The 21,881-nt window shown below is 41.2% G+C and overlaps 1 protein-coding gene across 16 annotated transcripts in view; it reads right to left on the bottom strand.

Moving 5' to 3' along the window:
- The window catches only part of ptprsa (protein tyrosine phosphatase receptor type Sa), a 232,428-nt gene that overhangs the window by 32,827 nt on the left and 177,720 nt on the right, over positions 1–21,881 (bottom strand). For 8 of the 16 annotated variants that reach the window (XM_042222769.1, XM_005920890.2, XM_042222779.1 and 5 more), the window contains 9 exons: positions 14,844–15,437; positions 13,685–13,779; positions 13,254–13,504; positions 12,597–12,684; positions 11,233–11,436; positions 10,871–11,034; positions 9,157–9,168; positions 8,724–8,839; positions 2,004–2,051 (listed from right to left, as the gene is read on the bottom strand). In XM_042222769.1, the coding sequence (XP_042078703.1) occupies positions 2,004–2,051; positions 8,724–8,839; positions 9,157–9,168; positions 10,871–11,034; positions 11,233–11,436; positions 12,597–12,684; positions 13,254–13,504; positions 13,685–13,779; positions 14,844–15,437 (1,572 nt within the window). The remainder of the gene's footprint in view (positions 1–2,003; positions 2,052–8,723; positions 8,840–9,156; positions 9,169–10,870; positions 11,035–11,232; positions 11,437–12,596; positions 12,685–13,253; positions 13,505–13,684; positions 13,780–14,843; positions 15,438–21,881) is intronic. The other 8 variants (XM_042222790.1, XM_042222809.1, XM_042222802.1 and 5 more) reach the window with 5 other exon arrangements.

A 21,881-nucleotide genomic window follows, 5' to 3' on the forward strand; every position in this document is an offset into this window, starting at 1 on the left:
GGGGGGCTGGGACCCAACTCTCTGTGCTGACAGTATTCATTAGTGATGGTAATTTATTTTACACTGATATAACAATGTGGCAGTCTCAAGTAGATAAAGATTACAATGTACACATGAGACAAATGGACGCCGTGGCATCTTCTGGGCACGGACACGGACATGCCGTATTAACAGTCTACTGTACAAAAAATGCAAACCACTTAAATGACAAACTTAATAGTTTCCCCCTATTCTTAAAGCCCATGTTGAGTTTGTGTTTCAATTAAGCATGTTAATTGCAAACCTTAAGGAAACCTTGTCGGGTAATAGCAGAACTGTTTGTTTATTCATACTTGAGTTTTCTCAGTGAGATAACAAAGCTCTGCGGCGGCGCTTTGGAATGAGCCGAGGTTATTAACGGCTTCTGCTGTAAGAATTCATTACGATGGATATCAAGGAAGGAGAAAAAAAAGGAAAAAGAAGATGAAAAATGAAATTTGGTTGACAGTTTACTAGCCTCGCTTTCAAAGGAAAACCCTATCAGACGCTATGAGTGAAATAAGTAAATGTGTTCAAACGAGGGGCCCTTACTTCTCTTTGGGAAAACAAGAGCAAGAGGTTGTTTGAGGGGAGATCAAAGACTGTTTGTGTTGGGGTTTGTGCACGTGTGGTGTGTGTAGTTTTCTTTTCATGTGCACGTATCTCAATTTGTGTGTGTGTGTGTGTTATCCTTTTACAGTTTTTCTTAAAAAAAAAAAAAAGTGACCAGGGCATTTGTTTACCTCAACTGGAGGAGGTAAGAAGCACTTATTTGCAGAAGGCTTATATAAGAGCCTGATGTAAATATGCAATTCAATTTGTTTGATCAGCATAATTAGTACTGTTTGCTTTTTGATGCCTCATTTTGCTAATAAAATATAATATAAACTACGTGCTTTATGCTCCAAACAAATGAATCTACCACACCTGAAGGTGCGCTGCAATGTTATTTCCCAGAAAATATTTAGCTTCTAAGCTAAACTTGACTGTTAAGCTTACCCAAGCAAAGTCAATCAAGGGCGAATTGCTGTTCTTTCTTAACCTAACTCTGAAGCAGTCAGGCCCCTCTCTCCCACAACGCTCAATCCCAAAGCTTTTTCCCCCCCCCTATCTATCCACTATCCTATTTTTCTCCCGCTGTAATCAACATAGTGATTAGTAAACACACGTCACAAAAAAACATCTAATTACACACTTCCAGTCTCCTGATCTGCAGTCGATATGCCTGAGAAATATAATCATTCTTTTCGAAAAGCCAAGCCGGTCTTTCCAAAAGCCTATTTATGATGTCGCGTATTTCCATTTTAAAGAGTCGACGTCTGCCTGTGGATAAGCAAAGAAAATAAAGAGGGAAAACTGGGGGAAGAGTAAAAACCAGAAACTCCTTTTTTTCTTTCGGGTGATTCTTTTGTGGTGAGCAGGAGAGGGGGTGATCAAATGTCGAGCCATTGTTTGCCACTGCTTTAATTAATTCTGCTTGTTATCTCTGAGCACAGAAAAAGACCCCGTTGGTTCAGAATGGAAATGGAGCAGTGGTGGTGAAGGAGGAGGGAGACGGGAGAACAACAGCTTGGAGGTAAGGATTGGGAGGAAGAGAAAAAGGAATAACACAAGTTGTATTTGGGAAAAAAACCTCCACTTATTAACCAGCTATACATGAGCGGAAGTGATCGCACAGGTTATTTATGCATGGTAGATTAATGCACAGCCAACAGCCCGAGTGAATATTGTGATCCAATTAAAGGGAAAAAAAAAAAAAAAACACACCCTAGTGGACCAATAGAAACAAACATAAAATTAATTAGTGCTCAAATTTTGCTGCATCATGTGAAAAAACAAACAAATGCAAATGATGTATTTGGAAATTGAGGCAAGCGGTGCTCAAATACCTAAAACAAAATAAAACACACACACACACACACACACAAAAACCATACGTATATAAAGAAAGCTGGTACGCAAACTCTGAGAGCATAGTGACTAACTTTCATAGTCAAAATCTGCTTCACTCTGAGGACTGCTTAGACCAGAATCTGTGAAGGACAGCAGACATAAAGGAAATGGTTTCAAAAAGGCTGTAATGCAACACAAAATGCCATGTTAACAGAAAATATGAAATGTGCAACATAACACAAGGGCATGAAGTAAAACACAAGGGTAATATTACCTCGGTTCATCCCACAGGGTGGCCTAAATTATGTTATTTCAGTTTTCAGGCCAAACTGACACACAGACGTGATAAAGTAGGGCAAACATTTCCAAATCTTAACACAACTTCCCGTCCACCACCAATTAGCAGTCAGTGCCAGATTCCCACTTGGGGGCCGACTGGTTGGCTGAGGGTGTCAGCCTCTGTGGGCCCGTGGAAAAATTTCGTCTGCCAACCCCCATATCAGCGGCTATAGAGATCAGCGATAAGAAAATTGATTTGCTATATTTAAGCCTTTATAAACAGCAGTTGGAAAGGCCCCATCCGGAGGACTGTGAGGAAGACAGAGAAGGGAAAAACAGCTTATGTTTGCTGGTGAAAACTAACTCTGAAAGGTTCCTTTGTTTGTGGCTTCATGCCAAAGCACCAGGAGTGAAAGGTGTGGAAAAGTGTCCGCATTCTTGGCTGACAGCTGTGGAGCCGGAGCTGATGGGAGTCAGAGCTCCGAGGAGGGTGGTGACGGTTCAAAATCTTATCTGCTCCAGAGTAGAAATCCTCCGGGGCTCCAGCCGGCCGATATTACGTCCGTGTAGACACAGGTGTCCCCGACCGTTCAAGCAGAAAGGAGCCATCTGTGACAGTATTAACAGGACATGTGGCCAAGAGATGGCATGTGATGGGATGTGTCCAACCTGCCCATCAAGCAAAGAAAAATAGATTTTGCAGAGGCTGAAAGCTGTCATCAGAGTGATAGGGTCGATCGCGTAATACAAAGATGGCAAGTTTTATCCAACTGAATCGAGATATTATGTTCAGCTTCACGTGTAAGAAGTGAGAAATTAATGGAACGGAAACAAGATTAGAAGACTTACAGGCTAAAGCGGGATTTTATTAACGAAAAAAAAAACAAACAGTTACGCTTGAGTCTCCAAAATATAGCTGCAAAAACAAGCATTCATGGCTTTACATTGACGTCTATAGGAGACAAGACGTCACTGCAGTGATGCAAAAGGAGCGCAGTGAGATGAAGACATTGAACATCCCCCTCTCCCTAATTGATTTGTGACAATGACTAATTAAACCTAGTGGGTGGTGCTCTGAACCGCTGTCTCTAAACGTCATTCATCACAGCATGAAGAAAGTACAGGCATGTCTGATTATGTTCATACGGAAGTGTGTGTTATGTGTGTGTTTCCACAGAACTGTGAACGGGAGGACTTGGCCGTTCAAGTTGTTGTGACGTGAGAGTGATGCTTCTTTTGTAGATAAATATAGTGAAGAACATATGTATTATTTTATATGCTGTATGCAGGGGTTTTCTTTTGTTACATAGTTGTCACACTCGCACGTTCTAGATAACCAAATGACTTTCAATATTAGACAAATATGTAAGAAAGGAATTGCACCCCCACAAAAACCTTGATGGATCATAAATTTACTGTGAATAACAACAGTTTTTGGAAAGCTGATTTCAGTTTTAACAGCCACAACAAGACTTGATTACTGCTAGACATGCTGAATCAATAAATCCCTTAAAAAGAATTTGTCTGACAAAGTGAGGTAGGCTAAAAGATCTGAAAAAGCAACACATCGTGCCAGGGTTTAAAGAAACAACTGAGAAACAAAGCCATTGGCATCTATCAGTCTGGAAAGGGTTACGAAGCTATTTCTAAGGCTTCGTGACTCCAGTGAACCACAATGAGAGCCATTATCCACAAATGGAGAAAACAGAATGAAGTGTCCCAGAAGCGACTGGCTCACCAAAATTACTCTAAGAGCGCAGTGACGACTCATCCAGGAAGTCACAAAAGAACTCAACATCTAATTTGCACCTTCATTGCCTCACTTGCCCAAATTAAAGACAGTGTTCATTATTCAACATTATAAAAGAGACTGGGCAAAAATAGCATCCATAATGAACAAAAAGAACACAGGCCTGTCTCACATTTGTCAAAAAAAAAAATCTTGATGAAGACTTTTGGGAAAATATTCTGCGGACTAACGAGACAAAACGTGAACTTTTTGGGAAGTCTGAGTCGCGTAATGTCTGGTGTAAAGCTAGCACAGCGTTTCATAAAAAGAACACAACACCTACAGTGAAACATGGTAGTGGTAGTGTGATGGTCTGGGGCTGCGTTTGCTGCAAGATTGTTTTTGATTTTTCATTAAATGGAAAAGTTCCATCGCTGCTGACATCAAGAGCATGGCACGGTCATGTCGATGCAAGAGGTGCCAAGTCCAATAAGCACGGGGTGCCCGGTACAAGCCTTTTCGGCCACTTTTTAGCACCTTCACGTTAAAGTTGTGATCATTTTCATCAGCAACCTAATGACTAAACAGGAGTTTTAAAAAGAGAAGAGTCCATAGTTTCCAAGACCCAAGATGGAATACAAGTTTAGGATCACGACCAGGAGGAGGGTTGCTGTTTATTTTTTCCAAAATTTACTGGGTTGTGTGCTGAGTTCAACTTCTACTCATGATGGGTCTAATGGAAGACATTGAGTGCAAAGGTCCTGAAATGTGGTGCAATTACAATTGAGTGCTACATCAGGACATCAGGGCTGCAGCAGCAGAACAGTGTGATGCACTGAAGAATGCGTTCAGAAAGTGTTCCAAGCATGGCAGCTGCATTGGAGGCAGTGTGTCACAGCCAAAGGACTTCAGATAACGCTGAGGGATGGTGGTCAAATTCAAATCATGTTGCCGCAGTCACAGAACATTTTGATCATACCCCATATGACCCTCGGGAAATCGAACTCATCACATGAAAATGTTTATTATAAGTACATTTAATTATTTCTTTATTGCTAGTTGGAGCGTTGTGATAATCACTAACTATTGTAGGAAAAAAGCTTTAACTTTAATATAAAGAAGAGTAGACAAAGAATAAAATGATGAAGAAAAAAAAGCGAGCACTCTGGGCGAAAGGGAGGGCTTAGCTGCAGATAGACCGTAGATATCCACCGAGTCGTGATGCTTCATTACTTTGGCCCCATTTGCCAATTAAACCCTAGGCACAATGGAAGTTAATGACAAAACAAGTCACTCTGTGCCCCAAGGAGTTATGGGATGTCATTGTGAGGCTGTCATATCACCTACAGGCTTTTAAGCATACATGGACAGGCGTGCACAAACACACAAGATGTGCGCACTCTCTCTGAAACATGATGCCTGTTGGAAGGCTAATCAAAAACATATTTTATGTTCCTCAGCACTAGGGGTCAGCGAGCACACATTGCCGACACGGCATATGCTCGGCTGGATTGGAGAGGCCTTGGATAACTGCACGGGGAGTATGCTCATTTGAACAATGGTCGCTATTAGCTGATGGGGATGTTCACAAATGCTCACCGGCCCACTTAATTGGGCTAAAATGTCCATTTAAATTAAATTCCCCGGGTGCGGAGATAACGACAGCGTCCAATTCTGCGGAACAACGGCGAGGCTGTGGAATGAGAATGCTCGTCGAGTATAAAGACAAGTCTTAACATATACTGGTGACTGTTGTATAAAAGAGGGCAAGCATTTGTAATGAGAGTGACTATTATTTAAGGAAGGCTGAAGGACAGCGGTAAGCACAGGAGAAAATCTCAAAACGTAAGAGCGGCCACTATAACATTGTGGTTACAGAAACCTCTGATAGGACTCTGAATGTCAAGCAAGATAAAGATGGGAACAGTAGCATTTCTCTGTAAGTGTCTCTGTGAGTCTCCTTGCTTCTCTGTCCTCTGATGTAAAGAAATCTCTCTTTCCTTCGAAGATACAAACTCAAGGCGGCATGTCCGGGCTGAAGAGAAATGCTTTATTTTGAAATCTGAGCCTTTTGATGGAGCAGAGACTGGCCATGGATGACAGATGGATTTCCAAAAAAACATCCCGGCTCGAAGACAGAAAGACGGCAGGCAAAAAAATAAACGAAGAAATAAAAGAAAAGAAACAAGCAGAAACTAGGTTGGGTGTGTTTATTCTACTTATGGAGCATTGTCTCCCTTATTAGCTGTTTGTTTGGACCAATCTGTACAAAGGCTACTTAGATACATAGCGAGCTTTTATGCTACAATACATTTGGAAGGTAACTGGCCGACACATGTGCCAACTGCATTTTTTTTTCTTTGCACACCACAGCTTGTAACTGGACACTGAAACTTAACTGAAACAAAGACAGCATAAGAAAAACACTTCCACTGCGGCTAAGACCAGAGTCAACAAACCGTAGATGTCAGTGTGGTCAAATTACAGGAGGCTTGATGATAAAAAAAAAAGGCAAACAAACAGAAAATCAATCTGAATGAAAGCCAGGGGAAAGATGTCAGAAAGCTATGGCTGGAGAAACCAGACTTTAGCGCAGATGATCATCAGAAATAAGGCAAGGCAAGTTTATTTATATAGCACAATTCAACAGCAAGGTGATTCAAAGTGCTTTACAGAAACATTAAAAAACAAAAACAAATAAAAAGCATGATTTAAAATGAAAAAAAAAAGAGGAACAGTAGATAAAATCAGTAGTTAGAATGTAAGTTTGGAAATTTAAGCTTAAAAGTAAAACAGTGCGGATTTGGTGCTTTATTCAAATGCAGCTGAGAACAGGTGAGTCTTCAACCTGGATTTAAATAAACTGAGTGTTTTAGCTGATCTGAGGCTTTCTGGGAGTTTGTTCCAGATATATGGAGCACAAAAGCTGAATGCAGCTTCTCCATGTCTGGTTCTGACTCTGGGAATTGATAAAAAACAGGATCCAGGATCTGGAAGTTTCATACTGGGTCAGGAGGTCACTGATGTATTTTGGTGCTAAACCATTCAGAGCTTTATAGACCAGCATCAGAACTTTAAAGTCTATCCTCTGATGGACAGGCAGCCAGTGTAAAGACCTCAGTGCTGGACTGATGTGGTCCACTTTTTTGGTCTTAGTGAGGACTCGAGCAGCAGAGTTCTGAATGAGCTGTAGATGTCTGACTGATTTTTTAGGTAGACCTGTAAAGATGCTGTTACAGTAGCCAAGCCTACTAAAGATGAATGCATGGACTAGTTTTTCCAGGTCCTGTTGAGACATCAGATCTTTTATCCTTGAAATATTCTTGAGGTGATAGTAAGCTGACTTTGTTATTGTCTTAATGTGTTTTTCTAAGTTTAGGTCTGCATCCATCACTACACCCAAACTTCTCACCTGGTTTGTGGTTTTTAGGTGTATAGATTGAAGTTCTCTGGTGACCTGTAATCGTTTTTCTTTGGCTCCAAAGACTATTACTTCAGTTTTGTTTTTATTTAGCTGGAGAAAATTGTGGCACAACCAGTGATTAATTTCCTCAATGCATTTACCAAGAGCCTGTACAGGGCCTCGGTCTCCTGGTGACATTGTGATATATATTTGTGTGTCATCTGCATAGCTATGATAGTTTATTTTGTTGTTCTTTATAATCTGTGCCAGTGGGAGCATGTAAATGTTAAACAGAGGGGGTCCCAAGATGGAACCTTGGGGAACTCCACATGTGATACTTGTCTGCTCAGATGTGAAGTTACCTATTGATACAAAGTATTTCCCGTTTTCTAAGTATGTTTTGAACCAGTTTAGTACAGTTCCTGAGAGACCTGCCCAGTTCTCCAGTCGTTTGAGTAATATGTTGTGGTCAACTGTATGAAAAGCTGCACTGAGATCCAGTAAAACTAAGACTGACATTGTTCCACTGTCTATATTCAGACATATGTCATTAAACACTTTGGTCAGAGCGGTTTCAGTGCTGTGGTTCAGTCTAAAACCTGACTGGAAGGCATCATAGCAGTTATTCTGTTTTAAGAAGTAATTGAGCTGTTGAGAAATGGCTTTTTCAATGATCTTACTTAAAAATGGGAGATTCGAGATTGGCCTGCAGTTGTTCATTTGTGTCTTGTCAAGATTGTCCTTTTTTAGTATAGGTTTAATTACAGCAATTTTTAGTGGTTCTGGAAACACACCTGACATTAAAGAAAAGCTGACGATATGTAACAGGTCTGACTCTAAAGTCTTTGAGACCTTTTTGAAAAAAAGATAAAACCACGTAGAAAGCCAGGGTATAAAAAAGACAGGCCTGACAATGCACAAAATTTCAAACTCTTTCTTATTCATCAGCGGTTAATGGGGATATGGCAAACACATGCTTATAGCCTACAGGCTGTTATGATGGCAAATTATGTCAAACACAATGATATGAGGGGACTCAGACAGGGTGTACGCAAAAGCACATATGCAATCATTTTGGAGTAGCACATGTGGGTGTAAGTGTAACAATCTGCTGTCACGACACATGTAAAGTGTATTAATGCATAACCATATATTTATATTCTGCTTTCATGAAAGGTTTTCTCTCTGAATTGTAATTGTGCAACAATATGAAAGGTCTTCTCCAGATTCACACATGTATGCAGCCCGTGAGATCTTTTTTGGATTAAACCTCCTTTACAGCCTCCATTATTTTTATTTGAAAAAGAAACTTCTTCCAATCCTTTGTTGCTCTACAATTTTAGAATGAGATGAATGAGCTTCCTGTTCTTCATTCAGAGTGTAATGCACCTTTTGCCTTACCTGGAGTTTGGAAGTTGATGCGCCTCACCTCCACGGGGTCTGTGGGGTGATGGGGTGTAATGTCTGCGTTGTTCAGCAGACATTTTGTGCGTGGCTCCGACTCTTTTCTTTTGTGGCTGGACAGTAAGTCAAACATAAAGAAGGAAGAGGGGAAGACGTACAAAAAAAGACAAAAGAAAAAGAAAAACTTTAACGCACACTTGATCCAGCACAAGAGATCCCATCCTCACTATCTACTCAGTAACTCTGACTGATTGGTAGCTCAGTCGGTCAGAAAAGCTAAGAGTGAAGCAAAATCACGGACTGTGAAGCTGGTAACATGTATTGCGTATGAACAAGTCTCCTTCACTCTCACTAATTAAGGCCATTTTGTGCTGAGACAAGCTATTTTGTCTTGAAAAATGCATTAAATCTAAGTAAGACTAAGCCTTACCTGTCGGGTTTGCTGTTTCCAGAGAAAGCAATAGGAGTCAAATAAATATATAAAGATGGTGAAAACACAACACACAAGGAGAAAGGGAGACGGGGAGGCAAGAAGAGAGATAAATCAATAGAGAGCAGTTTAAAATTCACAGGGGTCGCTGCTGGGCTCGCAAAAAAGCGAGATAAAGCTCATCAGCATTGGAAGAAGGTGTGTGCATGAGTGCAAGTGTGTGCACGTGTCAATGAGTTGGAATGAGTGCGTATTCAATGAAATGTGTAAGTAAGCGCATACATTCGAGAGCCCTGCATTTGCGTGTCTGTGGATGTGTGCGTGCATGCGTGTGTGTGTACGTGTGTGTGCGAAGGGTGCAGATACAGATAGGAAAGGGGAATGTCAGGGCCAAGGGCAGTCCTGGGAAACACTATTCACCATGGAGAGATGGGGGAGATGGGAGAGTGAGGTGGAGTGAAAGAGAAGAGAAAAAAGAGAGAGATTCAAGGAGAGATGTTACTCTCCCTCTAACCATTCAAGATGGAGGTAAACCAAGGTCAGATAGTCACGGATCATCTGACAGTAGCGAGCCCTGCTCATGCTTCTCACACCAGTCCTACCCCCTTCTAGATAATTCAGGGATCTTTCCTGGTATGTAGGGCAACCTCTTGCAACATTGTTCTGTTTGGATTTGCAGCCCCCGAGGCAAATATGTGCAGCTAACAGTAAAAAAGGGCAATATACTGACTGCATGTGCATCTTCCAAAGCTCGAAGCTACAGAGAGTTCACTTAGTCTTGACTCAGAGGAGCAGAGAGGTGTTGGGCTTTAAAGGCAAGTTTGATCTCCACTACAGTAAAAAAAAAAAAAAAGATCACCCAGTTTTTAATCTAGTAGTTTAGTCATTACTGACATTATTATTGGGTAACTTAGGCAACACTGGAAAAAGTGCTTGAACACTAGAATTCGCAGTTCTAATTTCACATCCAGACTCTGACAATATGTAGGAAAAACCTTTAGTTATGATACCGTAACATGATAGCTGCACTCCTCTATAATGCATATGGTTTTTATGTGGTAGAGATCATACTGGTTTCATGGTTTGTGTCTATTTAGAGGGAGGGCAGTGGCACGCTTACTAGACTCACTCCAGTCCTGTGATAGAACATTTCTATCCTGTCCCTTTCATGATGACAACAGCCCTGTCCACGTTCTATTAACCAACATCAACAACAAACGAAGCAACACATTTTGGATGAATGCTTTACCAAGGTCTACTTTTGGCACCACATCTTTATTTTATTGTTCCCTTGAATTTATCACCCTTCCTATACTCGCTGTGAATAAACACTTTTGACATCTACTGACTGACAAATTCTTTCTACTAGTCGAGCACCATCTCAAAGAATCTCCTCCTCTCTTCTTTCTCCAACCAGCTCACATCCCACGACCATCTTTTTTTTCCAAAAAAAAAGAAAGTTTCATATTTACATGCAACTGTGTTTTTGGGACTTTGAATATCATGCTGCCATGAAAACATAATAAGACCCTCGTTCAACATGCTGCCTAGCATGCAATCATTTAAGATAGCCCAATTCCCCAGTTTGACTACAAATAAGGGGTTTGGCATGAAATGACAAGAAAAACCAAACTCCAAACTTCACATCTATTTGAGGTTCTGACATCTTTACACACAAGTATCACCACAAACAGAAATTCCCAAGCCCACTCACTTTTTATACAGAAGAATGGCGATGACGATGCAGATAATGAAGACAACAGCCAGGACGGGGCCCAGCACCCATATGAGACCATCTCCAGCGTCTACTGGCAAAGGGTCCACGACCAGCTCAGGAGTCACCACCGTGTCGGTATATGGGCTTGCTGCAAACATTTTCTGAACAGAAACAATTTTTCGCAAAACTTAGTACAGTGCATAAAACCCAAAGATACAAATTGAACAAACTGAATTGAATACCACAAGAAGCATAAATGTGTTAGGTTTAGATAAATCAGCATTAAGAGATCCACTATTAACTGAAGAAAACCGCATAATTAAATCCACTCTGACAAAAATTCGACTGAACTGTCTTACCCCGCTAGTGGCATTGAGTTCAACCAGCAGGAAGAAGACATACTCCTGGCCAGGTTCGAGAGGCTTGTTCTCACAGTTACTGTGGCGATTTTCAGATCCTACTGTGAAGCTAGCGGGCAGTTGCCTGAAGCAGGCTATGATGTAGGGCTTCTTCTGGTCCAGCTGACGGCGTGAACGGCGCTTTGGATTCACCTCCCTCAACAGCTGATTGACGTAAAAAGGTTTTATTATACTTCTTTATGTGTGAGAGCGTGAGTGTATTTTTAAAATTTTGGCAGATCAAAGACTAAATATAGAGAACATTCAAGTCAGACCTAATGAGAGTTTCTGAGTGCAGAAAGTGTTTATAATGTTAATGTTTTTTAAATAAAAATTTAAACAAAACAAGAGCTATTATTTAAGCACAAAAATGACATCAATTCAATAAACTGGAAATAAGAAACTGTAATATGGCAGCAGTACAAATTTTCAAATACATAAGCAGTAGGTCTCTTGAGTAAGTAGCTGTTTTGTAGAAGGTCTTGAACTCTTCCTGAGATCAAAGAAAACAATCTGTAGGTGTAACTGCACACTTAAGATTCTAAAAGCTTCAACATTTCTGGCAATGCTCCATGCAACCATGCAACCCTTTCCCCTACATCAATCCTCTCTCATTCAGTTTAGACTGCAGACAGAGGCGGGCCCTAAGCAGAGGGAATGTGTGTAATCCCAAATCCAATAGGGATGGCTGCTGTTGATCTGGTGCTCAAGGTGACCCCGAGCTATGGTTATGAGTAGGAGAAGACTGTGTAATTCTCTTTTCTGCATGCTTTTGGGGGGGGGGCAAATTAGCATAGCTGAGATTTACTTATGTCTGTGTTCTGTGTGCCTTGCCTACATGGGTACATGATGTGCACAATGTGGACAGAACATGAAAACTACTGTTTATGTATAATGATGCAATTTTTGCAATTTTGCCTCTGTATGTCATCACAGTTTATTTAAAATTAGGTAGTCAAGAAGTAACTGAAATGACTTTCAGCTTTAACAGTGAGAAGCCACCAAATCCAAGTTTAACACTTGGAATCGACTGCAGATCTCGTATTTGCTTAATTTTTCTTGGAATAAGAATGTAAAAATCTGACCAGCCCATTAAACTGCTTGTCAGTCCATTGTCCATTTACATTTGAGCCTCTAAAATGAGGGAAAATGTGTATATTTGTAAACAGACACACTGTTGTTAAATCCCTTCAATTATAGCTGAAAGTCTCCAGTTTAATCATATGTTGGCTGGTTGTACAATCCACTGTGGTGGTGTACAGAGCCAAAATGACAAACAAACAAACAAACAAAAAAACAGCTTGAAAGCTTATTGTGTGCGCTACCTCTTCTATGTCTATCTCATCAGGGTTTTTCAAGTCTTTAACAGTTCCTGGGGTCTTCTTAAGCGGCACCACTACTACATAGAAGTTCCTGTGAACACAGCATGAAAGCACAATAAAGATTTGATTTTAATAAACAATCCTTTAAGATTGTAACAGAATTTACATTAAAAATAGCCTCACACTCAACACTAAATTGATGTGACAATTCGGTTCTCTCAAAGGGCCTAGCAATTACCAGCAGTCCACGTCACATACTCATTACCTAGTGATCTCAACAGATGTCACGTCAGATTTTAAGTATGTCAACATTTAAACTTTTTCAATTAATTCAATTAAATTTTATTTATACAGTGCCAAATCACAACAACAGTTGTGTTGTGTTGTGTCAAGGCGCTTCATATTGTAAGGTAGACCATAGAATAATGCGTAAAGAGAAAAACCCAACAATCATATGGCCCCCTACGAGCAAGCACTTTGGCGACAGTGGGAAGGAAAAACTCCCTTTTAGCAGGAAGAAACCGCCGGCAGAACCAGGCTCAGGAAGGGGCAGGGCCATCTGCTGCAACCGGTTGGGGAGAGAGAAGGAAGACAGCAACCCCTAACCCTTCAAGACAATTCAGACAGAGCTCGCAGATGCTTTTAGCCCTCAAAACTCACTTGACATCCTTGCTGTCAAATGATGGAAAGGACATGGTGAGCGCGGTATCCGAGTTACTGTAGATGTCCAACTTGGGTTTCCTGATCAGCATGAGCGGCGCTGTCCTGGCTATTACCCGATGTCTTTGCCCACCATTTATGCTTTCTTGACAGATCACTGTGAACTCATAGGTGGTGTTAGGTCTTAGTCCAGTGACGAACACCTTCAGCTGCCTGGCATCCACATCCATCTTCTGGCGGTTATACTCAATCTAGGATTAGAGTGATAGTCAATCAGCAAATTGGTGAGGGAATAGAGAGTAAAAGAGGAAGATTGTTTAGTGGTAACTCATGTCACTGAAATATGACAAACTGAATGACAGTTTTCAATTGAATTCAACTTCAAGGATGCTAAATTGCACAGTGGGAATGCTTTACAACATTATACTCACAGTGCATTTATACGGGGACCTGCTTTCAGAAAACTTCCAAGCAATGACCACTGTGGACTTGGTGGCCCACTTTACAGTGAAGTTCTTTGGAACATCTGTTGAGTGCACAAACGCAAGAAGAAGAAAAAAAGAAAGAGGGTGTATCATAAGTGAATGGACCATCTTTACATCAGAAAGAAAGGGAAACAAATAAAGAAACCTGATTTTTCTTTTTTGCTTTTTTTAAAAAAAAAAAGAAAAAATAAAGCTGTTCTTCCCCTGCAACGCTCCTCTGGGTAGGAAAGTGAGTGTAACAGTGAGCTGTGATTGGCTGTGAGAAGGGCAACGCGATTGGTTAGGACACACAGCACGTAAGACTCATGGACAACAAACCCATGGAGCACAAGGGTGTACCTACTGGCTAGCCATCGTGGGTAGTGCCAACCCAGCTCATCATTATCTTTGAACCACGAGCATTTGATGATTAACAACTGACCCATGCGGTCCCAATGCCAACTGATCCTACACCTCTACTAAGTCTGGGTTGGCACTGCCAACGTGATGCCGTGTAGGCAAAGAGACAAACCCAAAACATAGCATGCTAACAGTCCTTAGCGGTGCATCTGTGGGATGCCATGCCACAAGCTGTCCTGTCAAAGGACAGGGGGACGGAGAATGAGGTTCTGGGAGAGGAAGGGAGTTAGGAAGGGCAGAATATCTTAAACCAAAAATAAAATAAAGAACCAAAATGAGAGTTTTGCAATTTTAGAGGTCCACACTTACTCTCAAAGTGACTAGATCTGATTGAGATCCTACCTTGTTTGTAAACTGGGGATGTGAGATGACATTAGCTGAGTGACTGTGCTTGGCAACAGGCTGCAAGAATGACTGAGAAGAGTGTCTGACCAAATTGCACTTACCTTGAAATTCTAGGCTTCTTTCCTCTTTCTCAAAATGACTGACTATAACTTACTGACTTATCTTTTACCTGATTTGGGTTATTGAAGTAAGTATCCCACGGCAAGCAATTTAAATATCAATGTTTCCTCTTTCTTGAGGAGAGGTGGAGGTGGTTGAAGGAGGGGGTGGGCAGTTTTTGTGTTGCTGCAGATTAATTTTAGCCAATTTCCAACCCCCCGCCAACTGGGTTGGATAACATAGACAAACAGGCAAGCCCTACCTGCTGGATCAAAGGCCACGGTCCGATACTGGATAGGTGGGCTGTAGGGCCCTGGACCTACACTGGTGTGTGCACGTATTTTCACGTCATATGCCGAGTTCGGTTTGAGGCTGTTGAGCACATAGCTGAAGAGGCTGGGGGGTAAGTGGAGTTCCCGTGGAGCTTCTCTGGTGCCAGCTTCTTTATAGGCCAAAGTGTACTCTGTGATTACCCCATTCCTCTCTGCCAGGACTGGTGGAGACCAGGACAGCTGCACTGAGCAGCAAGTCACATTGGAGCCCTCGTTAATTTGTGGGTATCCCCCTGGCGTATTCTCAGGCACATTGACTTCTACCACAGCCTCTTCCCCAAAGCCACCCCTGCTCTTGGCAGAGATCTTAAAGAGATAAATTGCCCCCCGGTGAATGTTGCCCACAGAGTACTGCCGCTCTTGGGGAGCAAATTCCAGTGTGGCCAAAGGAGAGACATCTTTTCTGCCAAACTGGAGCCGGTAACCCTGCAGGTCCATGCCATTGGTTAGATCTGGAGGATCCCAGCGAGCCACGGCTGATGTCTCTGAGTCCTGAGCCACTGACAGATAGGGCGGACCAGGTACTGCAGAAACAAAGAAATGAAAATGTCTTTGCATTGCAGTTTTATTAGAATGCACGTTTTTAAATAAGAGACACGAAAATGGTACATATGGGTGAGCATTGAAAGTCATTCATGACATATAACCATCGTTTATGTTCTATTTTTCCTTCCGCTTTAGGAGTTATGGTTTGTGTTATAGAAAGTGCACTGAGTTTTTGTACTGTGTAGCAAAATCATCAACACTGTTACTATTGATACAAATAGTATACGACAGAAGCATTTACAAAGGATGGTAAAAACATAGCTGGATCAGATACCGCACATAAAACGATGTCTATGTGTCCAAGGTAAAGATCAAGATGAACAAAACTCGGGGAAATTGTTTGAACTTACAGTCTGTTAGGGAAAATATTCTAAAACACTTCTTCAGTAAAGACTCAGAGAAGAGAAACACACAGAGTTCTTGCTAGCAAGGGCAGTCTCAGAGACTCGCGCTGAGCTTTGCCCTGGTCTTTATTTATACTTCAGGTGTGTGTGTGTGTGTGTGTGTGTGTGTGTGTGTGTGTGTGTGTGTGTGTGTGTCCTGCTGATCAAAGGGTCATAAAAGCACAAAAGGTACATCCTTGGTCAGGAAAGGGTAGTCTCCCCCTCACCCTAAATAACATGGTGAGGAAGTCCAGCAGTTCATCTATATGTAAAGAAGCACTTAAACTAAAACAGACATAGCTACGTTAATCCTGCCGTAAAACAATAAGAGAAGGTATGACCTCTCTCGTGCTCCCAGGATGTGGGTGTGCATTCTAGTGTGGAATACACACCAAGCCTTTGCAGCCTGTTAGAGATCACACACAATTAATTATATGCCTCTAAGTATACATGGTTGAATATTTCCTAATACAAATAACTACATGGAGTATTCTACCATATGCAAACTTATATCACTAAAAGATTATACTGACTACTAAATACAATTTCCTATTGACACAGTCAATAAGCTAACAAAGTGAGTCAGAAGATCCCCAAAATGCTTTAATTCCTAAGTGATCGCTGTACCCATTACCATTTCATGATACATAGAAGCTGAAGCCAAAAATCATTGCATTACAGCAAAGCACCACTAAAACTTTAAGCGAAGAACAGCGCCTTGTTTGTCTCTTGTTGTAAAATGGATGATCTACTCTTGGGGTCCAGACACTATTCTTCAGAGTGGCCCAGTTTTGCTGCTGTTATGGATGACACACGTCTCATCCTAACCCTCCTTTTAAGGTCCCATCACCGAGACAGCAGCAGCAGCAGTTATGTGAAGCCTTTAGTTTTCAAGCTGCTGTCAAAGCTTTGTGAGAGATGAGCGTGGCTGATTTGCACTTGAGCCCCATGTAAATAGATTCTAGCTTCCTCGCTCATCTTCTGATCTATGTACTTCCCTCCTTTTTCTGAGAAACAACAAATTTTCTCAGAAAAGGTGGGGACGGGACAAACAACTGGCAAATGTTATAAGTATTATATTATGAATTATATTATGAATTTAAATCCAAATGCATTACTTTAGTATTAATAAAGAAAACAAAGGAGGTAATGAGACACGTCAGCTATGAAATTAATTACATGTATCTACAGTAGTCAGACAGAATGATGAGTGACAGTCTCCTGCATACTGAAGATTCACAAAGCTTGTCGATTTGTTTGGCAAAGTTGGCCTGCGGAACTGTTTGATCCTGCATAAATTTATTAACAACTAAATAAACTGAATGCAAATTATTAACTGTGGTTGCAGGTGTTATGTACTTTTTATCATTATCTTATGCAGACATAATTATGCCTTCATTTGCTTTCTTTGGCTAACGCTTGTTGATGCTAATGCTAGATGAATTCAAGCTGAATTCATCCCCGCACCCACCCCTTAATCATTGCATCCTGTATCTTTGTGCTTGATGGACACTCTGAATTTTCTTTGCTGATGTGTGTCAGCCTATTGGCCCTGGTTTCCAGCCAGCTTCATCTCCTATATCGCCATTCCAGCTGCACATAGAGCTATTTGGCTTGTTGCCCAGTGTGAACTTAAAGTAATTTGGAGAAGCCAACATTAGTCTGAGGCAACAGTACTGCCTCTCAGTGGAACAGTATCATCGTGCAAATGTGTCCGTGTATACTGTATGTGTCTACATATAGTTTATTGTGATAAGATGTAAGTTTTGTGCACACAGTAAACACACAGACACACACACACAGAGCCTGGAAAGAGAAGAAAGAGAGAGCAAGAGGGACAGAGAGAGAGAGAAATCCACTCCACATACTCTCCTTCCTCTGCGCTTATTATTCATTTCTGTTTGCCAATGATTTTCTTTCTGAAGACTGTTGCTAGAGGAAGATGGAGGTGAGTGGGTAGATGGCGGCTAGTCAGCTGAGCATTTGCCGGTAATGGAAAGGTGGGGGCAGCGAGTGTTGGGTGAGACAAATGCTTCTAATACTCCCTGGCTACATATTATAGCTCAGCTTTGTGTCATTTGGAAACCCACTCTCCCTTCATGATCACTGCTAATCAAGAAAATAGAATCAGGGAGAATGATCCTGCAAAGGCGCAGCACGTGTCTTTGATTCTCTGTTTTTGTGCTTCGCTTCGAAATTCAACAGGCTGCCATATGTATCCATTACAGCCTGTGTACCCCCAAAACGGTTTTATTATTTGTACATTTTAAACTGGGGCCTAGTGCACACTGGGGAGAGGGATCACGGGTACTGAGCCAGCAGATTGGTGTAGAGAGGGGGAGGAGGGGTGGGGGGACTGCTCATGGTGTGGGCTGAGGGTGTGTGTGTGTGTGAGGTGCTACAAGGAGATGATAAAGTCAACAAGGCCATAGTGAGGGGTTGAAAAATGAGTGAATGAGAGATGATGAAGGTGACTGGGGACAAGGTGCAATCAGCTGCAAAGAGGGCCCAACAGGGATATGAGGAGGCAGAAACGTGTGTGTGTGTGTGTGTGTGTGTGTGTGTGTGTGTGTGTGTGTGTGTGTGTGGGGGTGTACATGAGCGATTCTGGGCTTCCAGGACACTTTGATTGTCCCTCTCCACCTCTCCTCTGTGTCACCCTCCTTTTACCCACAGTCCCTTTTTTCTTCCCAATTTCTTTACTTTACTTCTCCCTTCGCACGATGTCCAATTCCCACTCTCATTTCCTAACTTCCTCCTCTTTCCACTCTTTGACCATTTCAGGGTCGAGCCTGATTCAGTCCCTCCTTGTGGGCCTCCCTGCACATTTCCCATTAGGCCACCATATTAACAGAATACTGTTGATACTTACTCAGTCTGACTCAGAAGGGGACGATCAGGTTTCCTTCTCATTTCCTACCTCTCTTGTGCACGTCAGTCACGCATACGCAACTTTGCAAATGCTGAAAGGTCGTGTAAAATCTGTCTCTCTGATCTTTATTTTCCCTTTGCTTCTTTGAATCCTATCTGCCTATATTTCAGGGATTCATGGAGAGAAGTAATTTGTAGGGTGGGAAATGTAATGGAGAAAGAAAAGCAATAAATTTCACTTGGCCCATTCGGAGCGAAAGAGCCATTAAAGAAGCAAGGAGAAAAAGAGCTCAGCAACCTTTTGCATGATGCATCAAGTATTGTGAGGTTGGCCTAAGGGAGTTTTAACCAGTTAAGATGTTACAAGTGGAGGATACCCAGCAATCTTTAAAGCTGTAAATAACAGTGGTGTGGCTGATTTGATCTGAATCAATATCCATCCATACTTGCAATGCAATTTATAAATAATTAAAATCAAACCTAATATGATTTAATCCATCCATTTGTGTGGATCACACCAACGGGCCTTATGTTTGGTACCTGGTGATGCAAAATAACAGTTTTCCCCCTTGCTCTATAGCCTCTTGGGATCCCAAGCTGATATTTTGAGCAACTTGGCGCACAGCCTACCAATAAACAACTGTGCCTTTGTAGCATTATGTTTTGACTTTGTTCGACTTATAATGAAGTCTGGACTATTTTTTTCCCATTAGCATGTGAGCAAGAACGAAAGATTTAAAGGACGCAGACATTGATTGTTGGCCATGGTTCAGTGTATTCCTCAAAGGAAGAGTTTTAAAAATATGACTCATGAAAAGCCACTTTTCAAACCTAGCTTTCACTCAGCAAACAAAGAGAGATTCAGCCACAGAATAAATGTTGTTCATCTATGACTCACAAATAGGTATGGAACTCCAGTTTTATCCAAGTCAGACAATATCCTGCAAAAGATCTTTTCAGATCCTTTTTTGATACACCAAACTACCAGAGAGGCTGGTTGGAAAGTCTGGAAGATAAAAAGCCTTGGCCATTGATGTTACAATTTTTAGTGGCAAGAAAAAAAACATGCCATCGTTGTCATGACGCACTGTATCGAAGCCTTATTGTTACATAAAAAAAGACCAAGGCTATGACATCTTCTGTAGGCAACTGCTCTCCTCAAGTGCATGCTTTAGAAAAAAAAAAAGATTTTAGAAGAAATTGCACAAGTTACATGTTTTTTAAAAAATATACATTTTTAGAGGACGTACAATGTGGGAGAATGTTAAATTGATTTACAATACGCATTTGAAGTGTGCCAATTTATGAGTGAGTTCACACAAGTGCAAACCACACGAAGGAGTGGTTGTCTCAGCAAAGAACATCTGTTTTTCATGGTGAAGAAGAAGAAAACATCTTATATTTGGGTTTATAAGTTCCTACAAGTTGGGATCCATTTTTAGTGTGGTTTTTGATGAAAAGTTTCTATGAAAGTTTGTGTTTTGTTTAGTTTTGTAGTTGAAGAACGTACAATGTTACAGTTACAGTGTTGTGCAAAAGTCTCGATACTACAAATTTCTTAATATTTAAAAAAAAAAAAGGCAAATCAGTGATGAAGATATAGTATATGAGGCAAAAATAGAATTCTAAAGATGCTAAAAAAAAAGTCAGTTGCTTTTCTGCGTTCATAATTCCACCACTGGTACCATGACAGAGCCTCCGCCATGTTTTACAGATGCCTGTAGACGCTCATTGTTGTAGCTCTGGCATGACCTCCTTCATTACATATTGATGTCGATTTGAACCAAGTTGCTCAGCTGTCTGTGTAAACACAACACTGTTTCATCCCTTGAGATAGGTGTCTGCTTTATGCTTCAATGATTTATAGGTCAGTGTAAAGTGTCTTACCGAACAACAACAAAAAAATCTTCTAGAAAATGGTCAGGTAATGAGTGAAATGAGTGAAAAAGCAGACCTTAGGAAAGCCTGAGGAAGTATTGCTTAAAAACACTTTAAAAATGAAAAGGAAGTCTGGGTACATGGAAACAAAATCTCAAAAGCCTAAAGCAGGGCTTCTTGATTAGTCCACTAATACCATAATATAATCATATGAGACCGTCCTCTGTAATTGAATGTACAGACACTATGAACTGTGTATAATCTGATGATTCTGTCACCTGTTCTCATGTTGTCTGAATTTTTTGCAATTCAAAGATGTAACTATTCAATTAGTTCATTAGTTCAACTTGCTCTGGAGGAAAAAACAACAAAAGAAAATTGCCTTGAAAATTGCCAATGTCCCAATCATCCTAACGGTGCTTGGGACAAGAAGGACATCTGCTTTACCTCCAAGAAAGCCTGTTTTTACTTCTTTCCCCCCACACCTCCATCTCTCACCTCTTACCCTATTCTATTTATCTTGGCCCCTGGCATAAACTAGTTCTTTAATTCAATCATAATAAAAAGGAGAAGCTTTCCCTTCGAGGGACAAACAGAATTGCTGTGGAATGGCGCATCAGTCAGCCAGTCCTGACAGAAGGATGGAGAGTGACAGCACTCGCTCAGGCCCCTTTGGCAGTGCCATGCTCCCTGACACCTGTAACACACACTTGTCACGAGATGGGACATTTGTGTGTACACACGTTAGGTTGTGAAAATGTGTTGTCTGTACAGGAGCGTATGACATACCACTCTACAGGTCTGCACATATCGTTACAGGCGAAAGAATCAAATCCTGATAAAGATTCAGCAAAGCAGAAATACTGCGTTTTTAAAATATCTATGTGAAGAACTTCTGAAATAGAAGATAGATGGGTGGATGGATTTAAAGTTATTTGCTTTTGGGGGGAATGGAAGGGAATGAGAGCATGGAGTTAAAGACACCAGCTTTATCAAGATATAAGCATTTTTTTGAACATTACTCGACCATTACACCACCTTGTCCTTTGTCTTTTTGAGTCTTCTGACTGTTTTGTAAGGTAATTCTGAATGTAACCCCAAGATCAGAATTTAGTGCCTGCACTTTTTTTTTTTTTTACATCCTGCATGCCAGCCTAACTGCTCTTCCTTCATTCTGCCTTCTGTTGTTACTGATTGGACAGTGCCCCAATCCTGTGCTCTCATCAAGCTGCAGCAGTAATTCTTCCACCTGCTTCAAAAGTACAGCCAATCTGTTCTTCCAGCCAGCCC

This window comes from Haplochromis burtoni, unplaced genomic scaffold (assembly GCF_018398535.1).
Source record: "Haplochromis burtoni strain Fernald_Lab_line unplaced genomic scaffold, NCSU_Asbu1 Contig_5, whole genome shotgun sequence".
Lineage (NCBI taxonomy): Eukaryota > Metazoa > Chordata > Actinopteri > Cichliformes > Cichlidae > Haplochromis > Haplochromis burtoni.